The sequence below is a fragment of the Anguilla rostrata genome, chromosome 4 (genome assembly GCF_018555375.3).
Source record: "Anguilla rostrata isolate EN2019 chromosome 4, ASM1855537v3, whole genome shotgun sequence".
NCBI lineage: Eukaryota > Metazoa > Chordata > Actinopteri > Anguilliformes > Anguillidae > Anguilla > Anguilla rostrata.
In genome coordinates, this window is record NC_057936.1 from 61,144,420 (window position 1) to 61,165,161 (window position 20,742).

Below are 20,742 nucleotides of genomic sequence, written 5' to 3' on the forward strand. Positions count from 1 at the left end.
TTGGTAATGTATGTACCATTGCTGTTTTTTTTTTAACTGACGCTTTTAAAGCCAGGAACATTATCTGCAATTACCTGCCACAATAACTATGACCTTTTCTTAGCCAATCAGAATTCAGAGAAATGTTTGCTCTCTGTAAACTGCGTTGAAGCCGGATACCGGGCCCAGTGTCAGATCCCTCCCACCCCCTCTTAAATAACTGAACAGGCTGACACAAACATTTTTTTTAATGTAATGGTTTTAGCCTGCAGTCAATCCCACAGACACTAAATAAATAATGAATACAGCAGGTATCGATGGGACAGCATTTCATGCATGTGTGTGTGCATGTGTGGGAGTGTGTCTGTATGTGTGTGTCTGTGTGAGTGTGCGTGTGTGTGTGTGTGTCTGTCTGTATGTATCTGTGTGTGTGTGTTTGTGTGTATGTCTGTCTGTCTGTCTGTCAGTATGTATCTGTGTGAGTGTGTGTGCATGTGTGTGCGCGTGTCTGTCTGTATGTATCTGTGTGTGTGTGTTTGTGTGTATGTCTGTCTGTCTGTCTGTCAGTATGTATCTGTGTGTGTGCATGTGTGTGAGCATGTGTGTGGGTGTGTGTGTGTGCGTGTGTGAGCGTGTGTGTGTGTGTGTGTGTGTGCATGTGTGTGGGTGTGTGTGTGTGCGTGTGTGAGCGTGTGTGTGTGTGTGTGTGTGTGTGTGTGTGGGTGTGTGTGTGTGTGCATGTGTGTGTGTGTGTGTGTGAGCGTGTGTGTGTGTGAGCGTGTGTGAGCGTGTGCATGTGTGTGGGTGTGTGTGCGTGTGTGTGTGCATGTGTGTGGGTGTGTGTGTGCGTGTGTGAGCGTGTGTGTGTGTGAGCGTGTGCGTGTGTAGCCTGATACAGGATCGGACGTTGGAGTCAAAGCAGTCCTCTCTCCCGCTTAAGGTCACGCTGACAATATTTCATAAAGCAATTTGCCCATCCCTCACTGTGATTGCAATCGCAGCCCTTTATTACAGCATACTGAGGGCCACTGCAGCTCAAACACCTTCTGATAAATAATTACAAAAAAAGGGAGAAAAAAGTGTGCATGGTCAAGACCAAAGACAGATACAAAAGGCACTGCTTTTTCTAACCTCCCAAAATCTCTGGAAGGCAATCTCCACCCCCTCATCATTGGGACCTTGGGTAGCGTCTTCTTTAATACTGCGGATGATCTGCACATAAAAAAAAAAGATTTATTAAAGTAATTTACCTGAAGGGATTATGATTAATTTAGACACATTAAAAGTTTGTGTCTGTGTGTGTGTGAGAGAGAGGATGCTACCTTTCTCCCCCTCTTTATCTGTTTATTAAAAGTACGTTTGGTCTTGCTTTCCATTCAAGTGTGCATTCTTGTGCTTCCAGAACAGAAACCATTGTTGAGATTCTACCGTAGTTGGGCACCATTGAGTTTCTCTCTCTCTCTCTCTCTCTCTCTCTTTTAATTAATTAACTAACTCATGATGACGAGAGTGGGACCTTTCAACCCATCCACTGTGATTCCCCACTGTCTTGGACCCTTGGGAATCAAGCTGATCACGGAGTTCCGGAACTAATGAGCTTCTAGAACATCTTCTTCCCATTTATGATGTCATAAGGGGTGTCTAATGACACCACAAGCAGGCAGAACAGAGAGAAAGAGAGAGAGAGAGAGAGAGAGAGAGAGACATAGAGACCGCATGGTGAGAACAAAGATGCCCAGCGGTGTGGCTACATGCCCGAGCGCATGAGCGTTTGTGTGGTGCGCAGTGCGTCTTTCAAGCCTAGCCCCGGGACAGCATTATTAATAGGGTGTTGCTGTATTTATGCAGCGCGTAGCCCCGGGAGAAAATGAGATGACTTTAATTTGAAGAGTTTGAATTCTGGTGTCAAATGAAATTTGGTTCCGAGATAGGGTGATGGTTTCTTGTTATACCCTAAGTGGAAATATATTAAATATTAATTACGTTTTGAAATAGTGGCGGAGAGAATTGTCTATCAAGTCTTTGGCCTGGCAAACGAGGAGCTAGCCTCCGTTCTGGCCGCAGCAGCCTGGCCGGCTGACTCTGCGGTCTTCGAGAGCCACCCCCTGGCAGGTCTCGGTACTGCGGCGCACGGCAAACCGGAGGTTGAAAGCATTATTGATTTTGTGTCTCCGCTGTTGTTCTGTGTCAGGCTGTGAGCAATGCTTGGAGTCAACCTTCAGCATTAACCCCTCCACCCCTCCACCACTCCACCCCCCACCCTTAATGTCTGAAGAAAATATTTAAACTGACCAGGCTATTATTTCATAAGTATCCAAGTACATTGTTTAGATTTGAGAGATTAATGACACAGAGGTAATATGCATTGGCACACATTCAAACGTCCTCGCAAATGGACTAAAAGATCAGTGACACATGGGGGCACTGCGACTGTGTCCATTTCTGTTTCCCAAGCGGTGACTTAAAAAAAAAAAAGAAGAAGAACATGCTGTCCAAGACGTGCGAGTATCCGTTTGTTTCCTGAACCATACTTGAGTATACAGTCTATTTTCCTGGAGCACGGGTACGGGAACCCAGTCTCGGAGAACCTCGGCGCGTTTCAGCGCCAGAGACTGACCGAAGCCGTTGATTGGCTGAAGGGTTCACACACCGTTTTGTCCAAGGCCTTGACTGGCTGTTGATAGAAAGGAAACCGCCAATGCCTGCAGACCCTGCAGCCCTATTGGGTGGGTGGGCGGGAGGGCGGGTTTTAATTTAGAGCAGTGGTGACCAACCCTGTTCCTGGAGATCTACCATCCTGTAGGTTTTCATTCTGACCCTAACAAAGCACACACCTCATTCAACAGCTAGATATCTTGTTGAGCTGCTAATTAGTAGAGTCAGGTGTGCCAAATTAGGGTTGAAATGAAAACCTACAGGATGGTAGATCTCCAGGAACTGGGTTTGTTACCACTGATTTAGAGTGATCAACGCCACTCTATTAAAGTTGTTAAAAAGGAACATGAGCGTTCAACCTCTTAGTAGACTTAAAGATGAGAATTTAAAAAGACGGGTAATGTTATTTATTTCACTTTTTTTATTTAAAAAAAGTATGTTTCTCAAAACCACAAAATAGACGCTAGGTCCCACTGCAGTTGGCGTCTACATCAAATATTGCTTAATAAATATGTATTCGAGCACCTTCCGTGCTCTGGAATTCCTGTTTGTGTTCCTGATTGATTCGCAATATTAACTTGGTGGGTAGAAGCATGAATTGGAATAAAGAGACGACGTTATGAATTTTCATAAAGTTATGAATGTTCATAAATCCTGACGCAGGCCTACCGGATGGCACGGGAAACACATCCAAGCATGATTAATAGGCACTGTGAGGAAACTTTGCGCCCCCGAAAACCTAAAATAAATTCCAATTACGATACGACTAGCCGGTTAATTAATGGGCCGGTCCAGCGGGAGAGTTCTCCGAGTCAATCTGGCTTCGCGAGCGATTTAACGTTCTAATTTGCGCATAGATCAGCGAGGGAGGCGAGGCTGGTGACAGACGAGATGGCAGGCGGCGGCAGGACGTATCCCGCGAACGCGCACGAAAGGAGCGCATTCTGCGCTCTTCTGACGATGACGAGGGTGGATGATGGCAGCCCTTTTCACCGGTGGAGCCCACAGCATTAACGGGGTCAGTTACCCGGCTCAGTTAGCGGCGTCCCCCGCTCACGCGCAGGTCTCAGATTCTGGAAGAAATTCTACTTGTTCGGGTTTATTTACGCCTTTTATCGTTTCATCTACAAGTTTTGAACATTTTGCACTTTCTTACACGAGTATTGCAGCCAAAGGATCTATATCATTTAGGCCTATTTATTCTCTCTCTCTCTCTCTCTCTCTCTCTCTCTCTCTATTTCTCAGTTCAATTCCACATGCTTTATTGAGCATGACGCATTTGAATATATTGTCAAAGCACTCAATGGAAATAATTAGTACTACTGGAAGGTAGAAAAATCAATTCCTGCATCGCTAACACAATAAAAAAGAGAGATCTTCTTTTCATACAGCTAGGCTTGGCCTAGTCCATGTGATTTAAGGAGAAGAAACACTTTTACTGTTGGCCTTCACTAATCGATATCCCACACCTCAGTAGCCATTGTGAACGCATTTATTTCATCAGTGTTTTGCACATGCTGTACAATAAATTATCATTATGCTATCTTTTTTTTTTTTTTAAATGGCTGTGCCTCGTGTGGGATGCGTACCCGCAGCCCCTGAGCGACATGCACATCTCTTTAGCCGTTACGCTACAGGTGCTTTCTATTGGCGTTCAGAGCTAGCCTCAGCATGAGAGCGGATCTGCAAGCGGGGCATAAGCTAGCAAGCACAGCGAGTCTCAACTCTGCTTCACACAAAAAGGTTGTGGGTTCAAATCCCTGTTCTGCGTTAAATTAAACTGTTTGTGAGCCTCGTTCTAGACTGCATGTTTTCTTTGGCATTTGTCTTTGAACCTTAAATAATTTATGCAGCCAACAGAACTGCACTTGCAGCACCCTCCAACCCCCCATTTCCCAAAAACAGATCCTGCTTTGTAAGCAGATCCCTCTCTTCCTGGCCATAAATTACATTTGGCTCAATGATCAATTTAAATATTTATAAGAAGTTTTTTTTTTTCTTTTAATTCCTTTATTTCCTTTTTTATTGGACACTCAATCTGGCTCTTTCTCATAGTGCAATAAAATATCATGCACACCTTTCATCTTCCCTGCCATCCACTTGGCAAAGCTGAGAGCTTTCTACCTTCGCTGCGCAAATTTTACCTTCTTGTTATTATCGTTTAAATATCACGTTTATAACTGCAGATTATGTTTGTCTTTATACCTATAATCTGAATCTGAATTTGGGCCTGAATCCCAGAAACAACCTTATGCATGTTTAATACATATATATATTGTGCTTATGTGTCTGTTTATACTGCTTATATTGTGTGTGTGTGTGTGTGTGTGTACTGTGTTGTAAATATATCCCATATTCCATGAGAGCAGAAAGTATGGAGGGAGTGTCTGATTCTACTGCAGTATCAGCAGCACTGTGTGGCCCTGCTCCCAAACCCCTCAGCTGGAGGGCCACAGTGTCTGCGCAGGTTTGTCCTTTTTCGTTTTCGACGCGGTCGCTCGTTTACCGTCTCTCCCGCTAGCCGCCGCTGCGTCGGAGCGAGAGGCTCGGCAGCGTCCCGCCAGGGGGGGGTCGAAATCGAGTAAAAACTCCGCTCAGCCGCTGCGTCGCCTGCCACCCGGGGGGCCCTTTAATCGAATGACCCTGCTCGTTACCGACATGCTAAACAAGGCGCGTAGCCTTCAGCTAGTCTGTGACTTTAATGGAGGACATAAGAGCAGAAAAACACACTGGATTTGGGTTTGGGGTCCCTGCTTTTCGGGAGTTCAGACTTCATGGGGTCAATTTCGGTCCGTTTAGCTCCTCAGATTTGAACCTCTAGGCCACAGAACCGCACCTGAACTGGTATGGCTAATCCTTATTCCACAGCTTTGGATAGCCACTCCAGTTGTTATGCAGTTCTGTGGTGTAGAGGTTTGAACTCCAGCTAAGTACACTGCAATTGACCCGTTATGAGTCTTGTTACCCGTTCAGCTGCTCATGGGGCCTGTATCACAATTACTGAGTTACCGGGGTAACTGTGCTGAGGACAACCCAGAACCCTCCCAGATCTATAACATGGACTGTAGGTAAGAAGAGCTGTTGTGGGTTTTACTCAGCGCAGTAATCCAGATAACTCAGTAATACTGCTTTGCGATACTGGCCCCAGGTGGGGAACTGCTCAGAAAAGGAAGAGTGGAAACGAGTACATCCATCCGTCCATCCATTATCTATATTCGCTTATCCTTGGCAGGGTAACTGAGGGTGCTGGTGCCTATCCCAGTGTGCATTGGGCGAGAGGCAGGAGTACACCCTGGACAGGCCGCCAATCGCAATTTAAACTGTGCCCCCTCCGCGTGCTGGAAACACCATCTTATTTACACTTTTCTTAGCCCAGTCACCTCATCACCTCGATACTTACTTCTTTTATCATTTCTTTTATTATTTTCTTCTTACACGGAAGGGAGAGGCTGGCTCGCGCGCGCTTGAAGGCCGCCGCCGACCGTTTTCCGTCCCAGAGGACGTTGGGGAAAAAAAAAAAAAAAAAAAAAACACTCAGCACGCAGGTCACGTGCGGAGCGTCAGCGTGGAGCCGCTCTGTTACCCAGACGGCAAACTCAATTAAGAAGGACAAACAAGACGTGATGGTCTGGCCTTACGAGCCTGCGCCCCCCCCCCCTCACGCACCCCACCCCCCCGGGTCAGAAATTCATCCCTTTGACTTTCAGATCGCGCGGTCCGTGACGCGAAGCCTCATCAGCTCGGCTCGCCTTGATTCGGCGAGCCAGACAGCTGCTAACGACATTATAATTCGCTGGAATCAAATTATCTGCAAACTCTAGAGTTGCGCGCTCACGTATTGTAATTGTGTGTAAAGGCTTCTGGTCAGGCTGGAGAAATATGTTTGCAATTATATGTTAAAAAATAAATGAATAAATAAATAAACAGTTGAGAATTCACTTCAGGGCTGCCCAGCCCCATTTTTTGAGTTGTACCAACTGCATGTTTTCACTCAAACCCTAACAAAGCGCACCTCATTCAACAGCTAGAGAGCTCATGGTGCTGCTAATTAGTAGAATTATGCGGGCCAAATTGTGGCTGAAATGAAAACCACAAACCGCAATTCCAAGCCCCTCGGTCATTCTCCTTTACGTATATCCGGTAAAGTGCGGTATTTTTGCGTAAAGAGACATGACGATGAGACGGTATCCGGTAAAATGCAATGTGGAATACCACAAAGAAAGCAGACCATGCGATTTTTCATTAATCCGTGTTTCGTGGACCCCGCTGATACTGGCTGTTGAAATTGAATCTGCTCGTGCTGGAGAATAAGACCAGAGGAAATAGGCCGCTTCAGCACCGTGGTTTGATTAGGATATTGAACAGTTCTGGAATGAAATTGCAGGCTTGTTTTGCTCCGTACCCTGGAGCTTCGGAGAGGGGACTAAATTGACTCTCCATCGATTTCTTGTTTACATAGTTCTAATTATGGCCTATATTGTATTCCTTACTCCTTCATTAAGATGCTTGTAAAACAGTCCTTCTTGCAAGCTGGAGTCAAAAACCTGAAGGTCCACACATACATTTTGTTTTGACTGGCATTTTTCAATTAGAGCACATAGGGTAGAAATATGGTCAGTATTTCTTTTTTTTTTGGAGATCTTTATCCCTTCCTATATCACTTTCACTCTCCATTAGTCTCAGCTACTCCATCTTCAGTTTATTGCTTTCAGGTTTTGGGCCTGATGGGTATTTGATAATATCTGATTCATATGATTCCACTGAAGCGTATTATTAAAGAGGAATGCATGTTTAGCATTTCAGTTATATTTGTAGTGTGTGAATCCAAGAAGGAAAAGATTGAGGAAATGTAAAGAGAAAAATATGTTATTTTTAAAACTGAATACATATAATCAATTAAATATATGATTATTTTAAGTCTGATAAAAAATGATATTATACATTGCTTTAATATGTATGTCATTTTGTTTAGACAATGTTGTGAATTCAGTTGCAGTGAGCTAATGTTCTTTATCTTGGTGCATTGCTGATATTTTATGATATGCAAATTATTTTGCAAGCGTTTATGAATTTCCCTGGACTTTTGCATTGCCAAACATTAATTGTTGGTTTAGCTGAATTTAAAAAATCCCTCACGCATGCTTTGCAGCTTTGCAGACTATTGCAGAATTAAGTTCTGTTTTGCATCCATCCGTTGACGTGATTTTTTTATTTATTTTTAAGATTCTACGTTCATTTCTCAGTAAACAAGGACACACAGTGACGCCAATGCAAAGTGGCACTGTTACATAGCAACCCCCGGCACATTGCCTGCGGTCATACGCACAGCCTCGCTGTGGGGGCGCTGAAACAATAAAGAGCTGTTCATGTAGAGGTCAACTTTCGGCACTACTTGACACACCAGAAATACGTCTTAAAAGTGTCGCCTATTGCAGCTACTGGAGTGCTAATAGCTCCCCCTTGTGGCCATCCACTGTGCAGCGCCCCCAGCCTGCTAAATGTTAGTGAGTTAGGGAGTGGTAGATAGATAGACACACAGGCAAACAGATAGATAGACAGACAGGCAAACAGATAGATAGACAGATAGACAAACAGACAGACAGACAGACAGATAGATAGATAGATAGATAGATAGATAGATAGATAGATAGATAGATAGATAGATAGATAGATAGATAGATAGATAGATAGATTCTCTGCCCGTGATGCTCGCCTGTGCTGGAGATCTCACGATCCTTCCTCGCGCCTCTTCAATGGCCTGTACAGACAGTTTGATTCGTCTGCGCAGCTGCTTCCTTCTGGTCCTAATCCAGTCAGAGCCTTTTCTCAAGGACGCGCAGGGATGCACGACTGTGCGTGGGCGGTAGTGCGGTGTAACGGGTCACGGCTTGCGACCTGAGAGGTTGCAGGTTCCACTCCCAGGTGGAACACTGCTGTTGCACACCCTCGGCAGGGTACTTCACCTGAACTGCGGCGAACCCGATTGGCTCCAGCTGATGCTCCAGCTGCGCTGTCCGTCATCCATCATCCGTCATCCATCATCCACAGAACATTAATCCCGGTCTTCTGGAAGCGCGCCGACAAGGATCACGCTGGGGCTGCTAGAAGAGAAAAAATAAATAAATTAAATATTACAATAATAACATCATCTTCATTTATCGTAATGACATCTGAGGAGTGTGTGGGGGGGAGTGTGGATGAGGAGGGAGGGAGGGAAGGGGGGGGTTAAAAAAAATGGGAAAAGAAAAAAGATATTAATTTTTCTGAAAATCTATTTTCCAAGATCGTTGCATTTGTGCGAATGTCCCGCTGTGGAGGGGTGCAGATGCCATTTGAAACCCCATTATCCCGGAAGACATTTGCAAACGCGAGGCTGATGCAGAGTCTGGCACCTTTATTCTCATTCGGTTAAGAGCTGAGCCCTCTGGATGCAGTGGGGGGGGGGATGGGGGGGTGGGGGCTGGGGGTGTCGGGGGAAGCAGAAGGACTGAGGTGGCTGGAGCAGAATTAGATTAGTCATGCTTCGACAATTCAGTGAATAACTTATTTTTTTATTTCAATAAATGAAAACTTTATTGAAATTAACTTTTTAAAATAAATTATTGTTTAATATAATATTTTTTTGACAGAGAAAGAAAGAGGGGGTGGGGAACAAATGTCGGTTGGCTAATATTTTAGTGACTAAACTGCACAGCACATCTGTGTCCACCAGAGGGCGTCCATGAGCTGGCCGTACGGTGTGCACCACTGAACTTTTTTTTCTCCTTATTATAAAAACTCAGTCTTAATAATGTGTTCATTTATTTGTTTGTAGGTGTAGGGCAGCTCAGCGGTCCCTTGAATTCTCGACGGTCTGTGGGCGGTCGTGAGTACTGCTGTTTACCCGCCCCCCCGTCTGCGTAAGTAATGCTAATGACGCACGGGGAGAACACTTGTTCGCTGGTGTCGTCAGTCGTGTTCTCACAGACATGCTAACACTTACGCGATTCGCTTATGCAATGCAGTAAATAAGAGAGGTGTTTCAGCGACTGTTTGCCTGACTTTGGCTAATGGGGTGCAAATGTATTCAACACTCCTGTTAATTTGTACAAATGCAATTACAGGGTGAATTTTAATTTAATCCTAAGACTTTAACAGACTGGTGCACTTCTAATCTTCTAATGGCGGTTGATTTCTTGCAGGCTACGACGTGTGTAGTAAGATTATTAAGGGTTTTTTTGTGTGTGTGTTTTTGCTTCATTTTGCATTAAAATTAACCCTTTATCCTGGACAGCGTTGTGGTGACATTAAATATTAAGGATTTTCAGATCTTTTTGGGAGAGACAGCTTTGGTTATTATGGGAATGTTTGTGAGCTACCATGTGGAGACACTAGATCAAGCAATAATCAAACCAAATTACAAAGTTAGCAGTGACACTCTACCACTGGCTACCACTTTATTTTTGAATGGCCTGCCCAGAATATCTAACATAGTGCCTGTAGGGATAATAGGGATATTTGTATGGTACAGAATCCAGTGAGTATGAGAAATGCCATCATTAGGTTTCCAGGCCTCCCTTGCTGACACACACACACAGACACACACACACGCACGCACACACACACACACACACACACACACACCTCAGATGGCTATCACCCCAGTTCCTGCCCACTGTGTCTTATCTCCAGGCCATGCTGGCCGAGCACCTTGAAGTCTCCTCGGGCCCAGAATGGCCAAATGTACAATTAGAGGGTCCTGACAGCGCATTCATCAAATTCATACGATCAGCAGCAGAAGCGCTGCTTAATATCTATGGTGCAGATCTGCCATTACATCCGTATCTCTCTAAATGTGAGGGGAGAATACTGAGTAGCAGAATTGCCGTCTTCTCTGTTCTCTCTCTTCCATTTGGAACACTGTAGGTCTCCATGACGACCGGGAGCTGCGGAACTTCCACAGCTGTTTTGCTGATGGGCAAAGAAAGTTCTGGAACCTTCCGATTTGAGTTCCTTCTTCTGCTTGTTCTGCTTCTTGAAGTTCTTTGCATTCTTTGTCTACTCTTCATTTACGGGAAGCTGGTCAGATTTTGAAGCAGGGCTTCATTTCCATTTCCAAAATATGCCATAAATGTGGCACAACTCTAATGTCCATGACTTACAATATGTTGTATTTGAAAACAATGACTGGGTCATGTGATACTGTACATTGTCCAAATTGTTTGAATTTAATTTATTCTATAACCAAATTTTTAAATAGAACTCCAACCTCCGTCCACAAAATGAAAGTTTCCTAAAAAAAAAAAAGAACTAATATATACAATTAGATTGGAAATAAGTTTTCAAAACAAAAAAAAAAGTGGCAGGTGATAAATCTTAAAATCATCTGAGTGGCCATCAAGCAAGGTTGTCAGATAGCCAGCAGCGATTTCTCCCCGATGAAAGCAGTGTCGTTTCATAGTGCGGTACGGCCGCCTGCGCCTCGGAGTGACTTGACCTCCTCGAGAGCTGCTCGTAGTTTATGAACCCCAGCTTTATGAGATTTCTCTCTGAATGAACAGGGCTGCCAAATCGCGGCCACGCAGTTGGTCCCTCAGGCGAGATATCTTCATCTCTGACAAAAAAAGGAACATTCGTCATCTCTGCCGGTCATCTCCAGCGCCACTCTGCGTGCTCAGGAACATTAAACATTCATAAGCGTATTTGTGAATAAATCTGCGGACGTTAAAAGCTTTGCAGACCATCTTATCTTGTCATCGTTGTTGGTTTGCATGTGCTCCCGGAGGTGAGAGTGTAATTCAACCTCCAGTCCAGTAGGGGTCATGAATTATACTTTATCACACCTGTTTGAAAAAAAAAAGTGAATTATATGCTGTGGCCTTCACAGTCATCAAATCTCAACCCAGCGTTCACCACCGCCATCATCAACACACCAAATGAGGGAATATATATTTTGTAAGAATGGTGTTCCATCGAACCAGTAGAGTTCCAGAGACTGGTAGAATCTATGCCAAGGCGCATTGAATCTGTTCTGGCGGCTCGTGGTCACCCAACCCCTTTCTAAGACACTTAACGTTGGTTTTTCCTGTTACTTGTCACCCCTCTGTATTTATATTCAGTGCCGGGGGCCAGGCGATGCTCACTCATGCATTGTAAACGGAGAAAGGTTATGGTTTGTGGCGTGTGCTGCAGATAAGCAGGGCTCCTCTGGGTAATGCCGCAGTAAAACAGTTTTTTTTTTTATCGCTAAGAGCTCCGTGTGCAGTTACAGACGGAGCTCCCTTCCCCAGGACCGACGCTCAAAGTGTCACCTCCGCTTTTTACGGCTGAGAAGAGGAGTGAAGAGACAGGCGGAACGCCTGCCGGGGAATGGTTGCATTACTTTACATTTATTTGGTGTACGCTGTTATCCAAAGCGACATACAATAAGTGCATACCGAAGGTCATTGGAAGAACTACGAAACACAGGTCCGATAAGGAACAATACTCATTTTGTGGCAGTTATTCATAGCCATGAACACATTAAGGTCCAGTTCACACAGTAAGCATAGGCTAGGTCAGAGAGTTGTGTTAAATCAAACTAGGAGGCATGACGACGAGCTACAACATCAAAGGTAACAACAATATAAAGAAAGGTGACTATGTTCTGGCACGTTCTGTCCATGTCGTAGAGAAAAAAAGTACTTTTTGTCCCAGAATCCTTTTGGGAGAGTGAAGTTATAGGAAACTGGCTTTAAGAACCAGACTCCTCCCCTCTGTCCCCGACCCTCGACCCCCAACTCCCAACATTACCATCACAAATGAAGTAAAAAACAAAAACAAAATCAAATCGACTGCAATATCATACTTTCGTCAGCAGATGGAATCAGAGACAAGCCAACAAACGGAAAGCTTGATGAATCTTTTATTTATTTATTTATTGTTTTTAACCCTTTCATGTACAACAAAGACATGTACTGCTTCGAAATGAAGGTGGTGACAGAATAGCAAACGAAAACTTAAATTAATAACTGTTAATTCTGGGCTTTCATTCTCTAATTATTGTCAGGGGATGTGTATCTGGAGATCACCTGTTATGTACTGCGTAGATTTGATGTCATCTCAAGAGCATCTGGGAAAGGGGCATTGCAGCTTGTGATTTTGGTTTCCTTCATCCTGATTGGTTCTCATTTTAGCCAGGATAAGGTCATAGGTCAGCGGTTGAGTTGGCTTGCATCGCCAGCTTCAGCTGCAGCTATAGGGTTGCCAGGTCTGCGTTTTTCACACCAAATTGGGAAACTTTTTAGACTTTTTAGAAAATCGCTTGCCACGGGTCACGCTATTATTTAGCTAAAGAGAGGCCGTGGAGAAGGTGAGCTCTCTTGGACTGTCTACCACACAGCACAGCTAAGAGGAGCAGGTGTACACGATTGGTTCTGCTACATACACCATTGTCCCTCCTATCCTTTTGGGCTGGACATTTTTTCTAGACCTGGCAACCCTGACTGCTGCCCCACTCACTACACAGGGTCTCAAGTCATAATAAGAAGCAACTGAACATTGGTTTATTAGCCAATCACAGGCTTGGTATCGGCGGTATCGATCCAGCTTGTGGGTCGTCAGCCAAAAAGAAACTCACTGTATTGAAGAAATATACATATTGAATTGCTTTGGTGAGCCATTTAAACTCTGACCTTTGACCTTGAGGTCAAGACGGATGAGATTCATTGATTATTTTAAAGACATTTGCCACTCTTGGCCTGATAGGGGCCATCCAATCAATTGGTTAAACTTGTATGAAACATTCTGAAAACATACACACACATGCACACACACGCACAGGCACAGGCACATGCACGCACACACACACACACACACACACACCCAGGCACTATTCTAAAATAATAGCAACGACATCCACTTCACCAGATGTAATTTAAACGGACAAACAGGAAAGATGGTGAACGTGCCCGTCAGTTTGAAGAACGTGGGCTGAGATAGGCGGTTAGGAACCAGACATGATCTCCATAAATACTGAGATAATTGCAGATGTGTGTGGATTTATAAAATAAAAGACAGAGGTAATTGAACAGAGGGGAGCAATTGTGGGCCTCTGGAAACGCTGCCTACTCTCTGAATCTCTCTCTCTCCCGTATACTTAATGGAAATTCAATACAGACGGCAGTAAAAATGACTGTAACGGAAATCACTAGTTCTTCCGCGAGAGAGACAGAGAGAGAGAGAAAGAGAAATAAATAAATGTGGTTATTTATCTTTTTCCGGCCTGGCGAACGCTATATTTATGGAGAACAGTGATGCCATTCTCTAGTACAACTGGCCTGTATTTGGTTGATAGTTTTTTTTTTTTGAAAATATAATATTCCTTCCACACAAATAACCCCCCCCCCCCCCCAAAAAAAAATAAAATAAAATAAAATAAATAAATAAATAAATAGTACAGAATCAACATATCTTCCTGGCTCTTCTTGTCGCCGTAGCAACCCAAACCCCCTTGCTTTTGAAATGATGGGAGCACTCTCCAGTTTTCTCCAGTGAAAGCGCTCAACAGTTTGCATGGTATTCAGCTGGATTTTATTTACTCTCAATCTCCACATCTGTATTCCACCCAGTAATATCACGGTATCATCATCATCACCATCGTCATCATCACCATCACAAATTATGGAGTTATATTATAGGAATCATATTATTGATTGTGCCTTTCCCCTGGACTTGCTCTTATCCTTTCACCGAGTTGACGTCTTTCAAAACAGACGCACTGCGGAGAGTTAGAATGCAATGCGAACAGTTACGAATATCTACAGGACTGCTTTCACTCAAAAGCAGGTTGACGTTAGAACGGGTGAAAAACACGGTGTTCGCAGGTGTACGCTAGCATTGAACAAAAGAAGCGCTATCTTCCAACGTGCGCCGTCAAAAAGTGAAGACCGAACTCCGCCAGAGAGAGCGTTCCATTCATTTTAATTAGTCTTATTTTTTGCAGAGCTAAGCATAATGCTCTGGCCGTGATAATTACTGCCAGCATTAATTTTTCACGTCGTGATCGCTGGCAAACTCCAGAGCAAATTTGGCCTGATGGACGCGTTGGCGTGCTGACAGAAAGAAAAAAAAGTGTGCTTTTATTTAGCATTTATTTATTTAACTCGTCAAACTCTTAAGGAGGGTTTCGATGTCCGAGAGAGCGAAGGACAACGGTTCTGCCGCATAACTTCACAATCGATGATGTCATCGGCTCCGAGGGGTTGCGAGAATTTTTGTTTGTGCCTTTCAGAAGCGTTTTTTTTAATTATTTATTGCAACTTGTGTGGCTTGTCATCACATTGTAAATGATGTAAGCCTTAATGCTGAGCAGTAAGACTACATATTTTACATTTCCAAATAACACTGCAAATTATAAATGTACACCAACTTTAATGATGCACCCATGAAAAGGAACAAATGACTGTTGACCTTATATGCCTAGACAACCAAATGTAGCCGGGTTTTCACCTGAACGCCTAGACAGCGCATCCCTAACTTTTCACCACTGGTGTAAATTCCAGCTACCAGCCTATCAGATGGAATCTAGCTGGCACCAGCTTCTGCTCCTGTAGGATACCATGTGGAACTTGGTGACGGTCCCTTGTTTGTACCAAGCTGGCCCACCAGCTGGACCTTGGTCTTTCCAGCATGGTTGCCATCTCAACCATCTTGTAGCTAGTTTGACTGTCTCCAGTCAAGCTTCAGACCAGCTGGACAGGCTTAAAACCAACTTGATCGTCTTAAAACCAGGCTTGGGGCCATCCTGGAATTTCTACCAGGGGCCGATTTTTCACCACAAAGTGTTCACTGGGTATTGTGGAAGACTGGTGTCCTGTTCCGTTCCCATAATTCTACAACCTGGTACAGTACTCACTGCCATTGTCCATACAGCCTGTCCAAGATATTCCAGCCACAGGTGTCCTATTAACTTTATACTATTGTTTCCATTTTGTTTTCTCTCTTTTTTGTATGTCGTATTGGCGGTATCAGCCAACTGCTATAAGCAGCATCTGTGGTATGATTACAGTGTTAAACCGCCAGGGCAGACTAACTTCTCCGTGGAGACAGAGGGTGGGAAAGCTTGCCGGAGGCCTCCAACCCACAAACTGCTGTGTCGTCAGTTTGCTAATGACACCATCAAGGTTCAGATTATATTACATTACAGGCATTTAGCAGACGCTCTTATCCAGAGCGACTTACACAACATAGCATTTTACATTGTATCCATTTATACAGCTGGATATATACTGAAGCAATTACGGTTAAGTACCTTGCTCAAGGGTACAACGGCAGTGTCCTTACTCGGGAATTGAACCTGCAACCTTTCGGTTACAAGCCCAGTTCCTTACCCACTGTGCTACACTGCCGCCCCCTTACTCCTTACCTGCTGTGCTACACTCCGTCCAGATCCGCAGATCCGCAGATCCGCTCAGCGTTGCGTTGCGTTAAATTGCACTCACTCGGCCAATGCGATTTAACCAGAGCCACTTAGAAACAAGAGAGAACAGTGAGAGAGTGCGTCTAAATAAGGTACATTGGCAATAACAATACAGACCAGGCTAAGAGCACTCTTAAGACCGAGAGACGGTATTTGGGCAGCGCGAGTGGATTAATGTAAGTTAACTATGCAATGTCGGAACCACGATACCAACTATGGTAAATACATACAGCAGTGAAAGTGATACCAATACCATGACAACCACAGCATTATTTAAATAGCAAGTGTTAGGTGTTGGGCTGGGGGAGGAGCCAAGTGGTCCTCCAAAGAGGTGGGCCAGTTTATTCTTCTCTGCTGACCATCATGTTCATCCAATCCAGTAGGGGCGCACCAGAACAAACACACACAGTGAGTTTGGGAAGAGTGACCATAGAGTGAGGGGGAAAGTTGGTCACCCAGTTTATGATTGTGTTTATACCTATACATTCAGTATGATTATGTTCACCTTATGGTTTATGATTATGTTTATACATGAACACAATCCTACACTTGATTTAAAGTTCTGCATGACATTGGATCTTTATTTATGATGATGATATGCACTGTAACAGTGTTGTGTATATGGTATGTACACACAGTACAGTGAAAAATGCAGTACCCAGTCTTCTCTTCTGAAGTCAAAGGAAATAGGAGCATTGTACAAAGCTGAACCCGACAGGACTTCTCACAGAGAAGAAGTTCAAAAAGACTTCCAGCTGCTGAAATGATGCTGGTTTGAAACGTTTAACACCACTGACAACATTTATTTGTTTAATATTACAAAGTTATTTTATAGGCACGTCCTTTTTTAAACCAATCGGCTTAAAATGTACAGCAAGTCAAATAGGGGAAGAATCATAAGGAGGGTTGCAAGAGACTGTATTTAAGGGACAAGTGTGCCTTTTTGTACACGTGCATAGACGTCTTTCTTCCAGCCTGTATCAATAGAACGTTTGCTTTGCTCGAAATTAAAAATGTTCGGAGATGAATCGGGGCAGGATTTCGTTGCAAGGCGCCCCTGTTACAGTGATGTAGATGGTATCGTCCCGGTCCGGCGTCGTGGCTTTGGTTTACCTTTGGAGCCGCTGGTGAGTAGGCTACTTCTGCAGCTGTAGGCGAAGAGAGAGACTCCAAGCCCGGTACCCTCATCCTTGCGTCTGGCAAAGCGGAATTTTACTTAACGTTAAACTGGACCCGTTTAGTATGACTATGTATAAGGGCAAGCGTCGTAACCAACGATGTGAGTATTCCAGCGTTAATGACGCCCAAGTTTTACCCTGCTGTAAAAGCCGACACATCTCTAGGCTTGAAGTGCTTTTCACGGTTCACGCTGGGCTATCATAGCTAGTGCTAGTTATCACTGAAATGACGGGATTTCTATAATCGTTTTAGTTATTATTGGATGTCCTTATGAATGCGCGCGCTAGCTTTAAGAAATATATTTTCTGCATTATTTTCCTTTTTTCTCTTGTTGTACTAAAAACATTTTTTTTTCGTTTCATATAGTCAATGATACGTAGTCAGTATATTATAAATATTTTTTATAACCTGTCCTATATCATAATAAAACATCAGGGATCGGAGGATAGATTGCATTGGCTACGACGTAACGTTAAATATGCAGCGGAAGTCTTCGCAGTTATTGATAGTCGGTAGACCAAAGTTATTCCGTACTAAAGGAACCTGCCCTTCTCAACAAGATCACTTTCTCAGAATCTCGGATTTTCCTGAGATGTATATGCCCGAATAAACATTTGTAGTGGAGACGACACAAACAGCTGGCGATTTCTAGCACCTTTTTTATTTTTTGTTTTAAAGATGCGCAAAATGGTGGTGTTAGGGGGTGTGAAGCAAGGCCAAGTATCGATGGAGAGAGAATGTTAAAATGTATAATAATCGCGGGAATTACATTTCGTCCACGCACGCAACAGGACACAGTTTAGACAACTGCATCACGGTTGCTTCCTTATAGTCGTGATTCATGTCCACATCGCTGCGGTAGATGTTAGGGGCTATAAATCTGGTTCATATCCTAGTCGGACTATTCGCTTTCACTTAATTTCACGATTTTGGAACGTGTATCGAAGTTATCTTTTTCTCTCGCTTTTTCTGTTGATTTTTATAAAGAATCAAAACAGCTCTTTTTATTTTTTAAATTAGTTTTATAAGTTATTAATTTGGTTTTCTTTATACCACTGAATCCAGCTGCATTTATGAGAAAATTGTAATATTCTGGCTCGAAATGGCATGCCCTCATTTAAAATTGAAATAACTTGGCGGCGCGCGCAGTTCAGGGAGCAGTTATTTTTTCCGCAAGGCTGGAAGCGTTTCTGCGGTTTCAGTAACCTAATTAATTTGCTAAGGTCGGTTGCATTGAACTGTTATGAAAACCTCGTGTACATTGTTTTGCATTTTGTATTGGATTAAAGGAAATGTGGTGTTCTTTTCTCCCGATTTCAACAAGTTATTCAATACACTGTTTTGTATCACTGCCAAAGCAATGAGTGTTTGGAGAACATATTCACAAATAACAGCAAATAATATGATTTCACTTTAAAGTAAGAAGGAGAAAGAAAGTACAACTTTTCAGAATTCATGTTTGAATAAAAGGCGTTTGCTTTTGTGTTCTGCTTTTGCTCTTTCCGGGGAATGTGTCTCTACACAGTAGAGCGCGTGTCATGTAAAGCAGTTACAGTGTTCTTGGATTGTTGCGCCGTGGCAGTGCATTTTAACGACCTTGTGAGACCGCAAACATGTAATTCCAGGTTGATCATCTGATGATGATGGTAATGTTGATGGTGACGATGATGATGATGATGATGACGATGATGGTGATGATGATGAAAGTGATTTGAGACTCAAGTGGAAAAGGTTTCTGAAGGAAAACATTGGTTCCAAACACCCCCCATATTATTTAATGCAAATGTTGTTGGAAGATGGAAAACTGGCTATCCAGTGCTCTTCCATTGGGTTCACACAGTACTGTTTAGGCCCAGGGACAGCTAATGGAGTCTGTATATATTATACAGGCTTGGCTTGTGAACACAGCTTTAAAAAAACAGATCCAAAGATCATTAGATATTTAGGTAGTAGACAAACTTAAGGTATTATTGCATTTCAGAATTTGCAGCGAATAATTAAAAAACTATGTTTGTGTACATTATGCATATTTGGTCTGGCAGATACAGGTTTTCGATACCCAGTGATTGCATGTCTGGTTGGTGCCAACAGATGTGAAAACCAGGTTGTGCATTTTGGGGGTTGACACACGGAGTGCATACAGAAACCCTGGTGGGACGGTTTTGGGGTGAGCGGTGCTTTGCATGGGGACAGGCACTCAGTCTCTCTTGTTGGTGTCTGGGGGACGGTGATACCCGTGAAGGAGCGTGGTATTTTTTTTTGTCCTTCATGGAAAGAGACCTGCTTCCATATTTTACACTTGGGAAGAGGAACGATGTGCCAGACGCTAATGTCGGTGCCATTGTTGTCATTGCTGTGTTTAAAATTAGGCAGGTAACACCTGTTCCCTTCTTATATCAAAGAGCTCCAGCTAATTAGGTGTCACTTTGGTTAGTCCTTGGATGGGAGCTCTCCTAGCAATATAGCTGGAAGAGGTGTTGATGTGCCTGTAGGGGGTGCTGTTTCTTCTGGCCCAAATATAAAATCCAGTGTCCCAACCCAATGGTGGATACACTGTATTGTACACTTGCAAAAAATAAATAAGTAAATCTCAACAGGTTTTTTTTTTGCTGAATAAGACAAAATTATTGCCAGTGAAGTGAGACAGTTCAACTCATTTCAAGATTTGCCAATGGGGTATGGAAATTTCGCTCGTCAAGCAAATAATTATAAGCAAAACATATTAGCTTGTTTAACTTAAGAAAAGTTAAACAAGCTAATATTTTTTCTTCCTTAGAGAGAAAGAAAATATTTTAGGCCTCATTACAAGACTAAAACACTTGTTAGACTTTTTTTGCAGTGTAAAAGGTGCTGACCTTTAACTGGAAAGAATGTCAAACTGTGGTGCTGACTCACTGTGGTCATTAAACGTCTGTGGCACTTTTCAAGAAAGTAAATCCAATGTTCTGGTCAAAAGCCAATAGTCTGGCTGTCTACATCTGGCCACCTAATCACCTCCCTTATTTTTCTTTGAATTCCAGAATTGAGAATCTTTGAACCAGGACTCAATAAACCTTTGTTCTTGATTCAATTCAAGTCTTCTTTTTTTCTTTTTTTTTTTTTAGAAATTCAGTTTGTTGAATTCATCGATCAATGGAATTCACTTGCTATACTTTATTTGTGGTGGAAAGATTGAATCCAGAACAAGGCAATGCTTGGTAACAGAATTGCTTCACTGTAAATTGATTAGTTACGCAAACTTTAATCATATGAGTCAGTGATCTTCATTCCTGGTCCAGGGGACATGAAGCAGAGTTACACGAAGCATGAAGCATTGAATTGATTGCTCATATTAAGGCAAAAACAAAAAAACCATGATGTCAGTCATTTACTCATGTGAACCAATCAGAAGCCCTTGTTCTGCATAATGAAACAGTATTATTGGCTTAGATCAGCGGCTCTGATGACACAGTGGTAGCTCCACTGATTCTGTGGTCTATGAGGCCGTGCTC

The 20,742-nt window shown here is 43.2% G+C and overlaps 1 protein-coding gene across 4 annotated transcripts in view; it reads left to right on the forward strand.

Moving 5' to 3' along the window:
- Positions 1-20,742, forward strand: part of LOC135253902 (RNA-binding Raly-like protein) — a 153,111-nt gene that overhangs the window by 97,074 nt on the left and 35,295 nt on the right. The window contains exon 1 of one of the 4 annotated variants that reach the window (XM_064333741.1): positions 17,208-17,351. The exons of the other annotated variants lie outside the window; for them this stretch is intronic. Coding sequence (XP_064189811.1) covers positions 17,315-17,351 — 37 coding nt within the window. The 5' untranslated portion in view covers positions 17,208-17,314. Of the gene's footprint in view, positions 1-17,207; positions 17,352-20,742 lie in introns of those variants that run through there. 4 annotated transcript variants of the gene reach the window in all.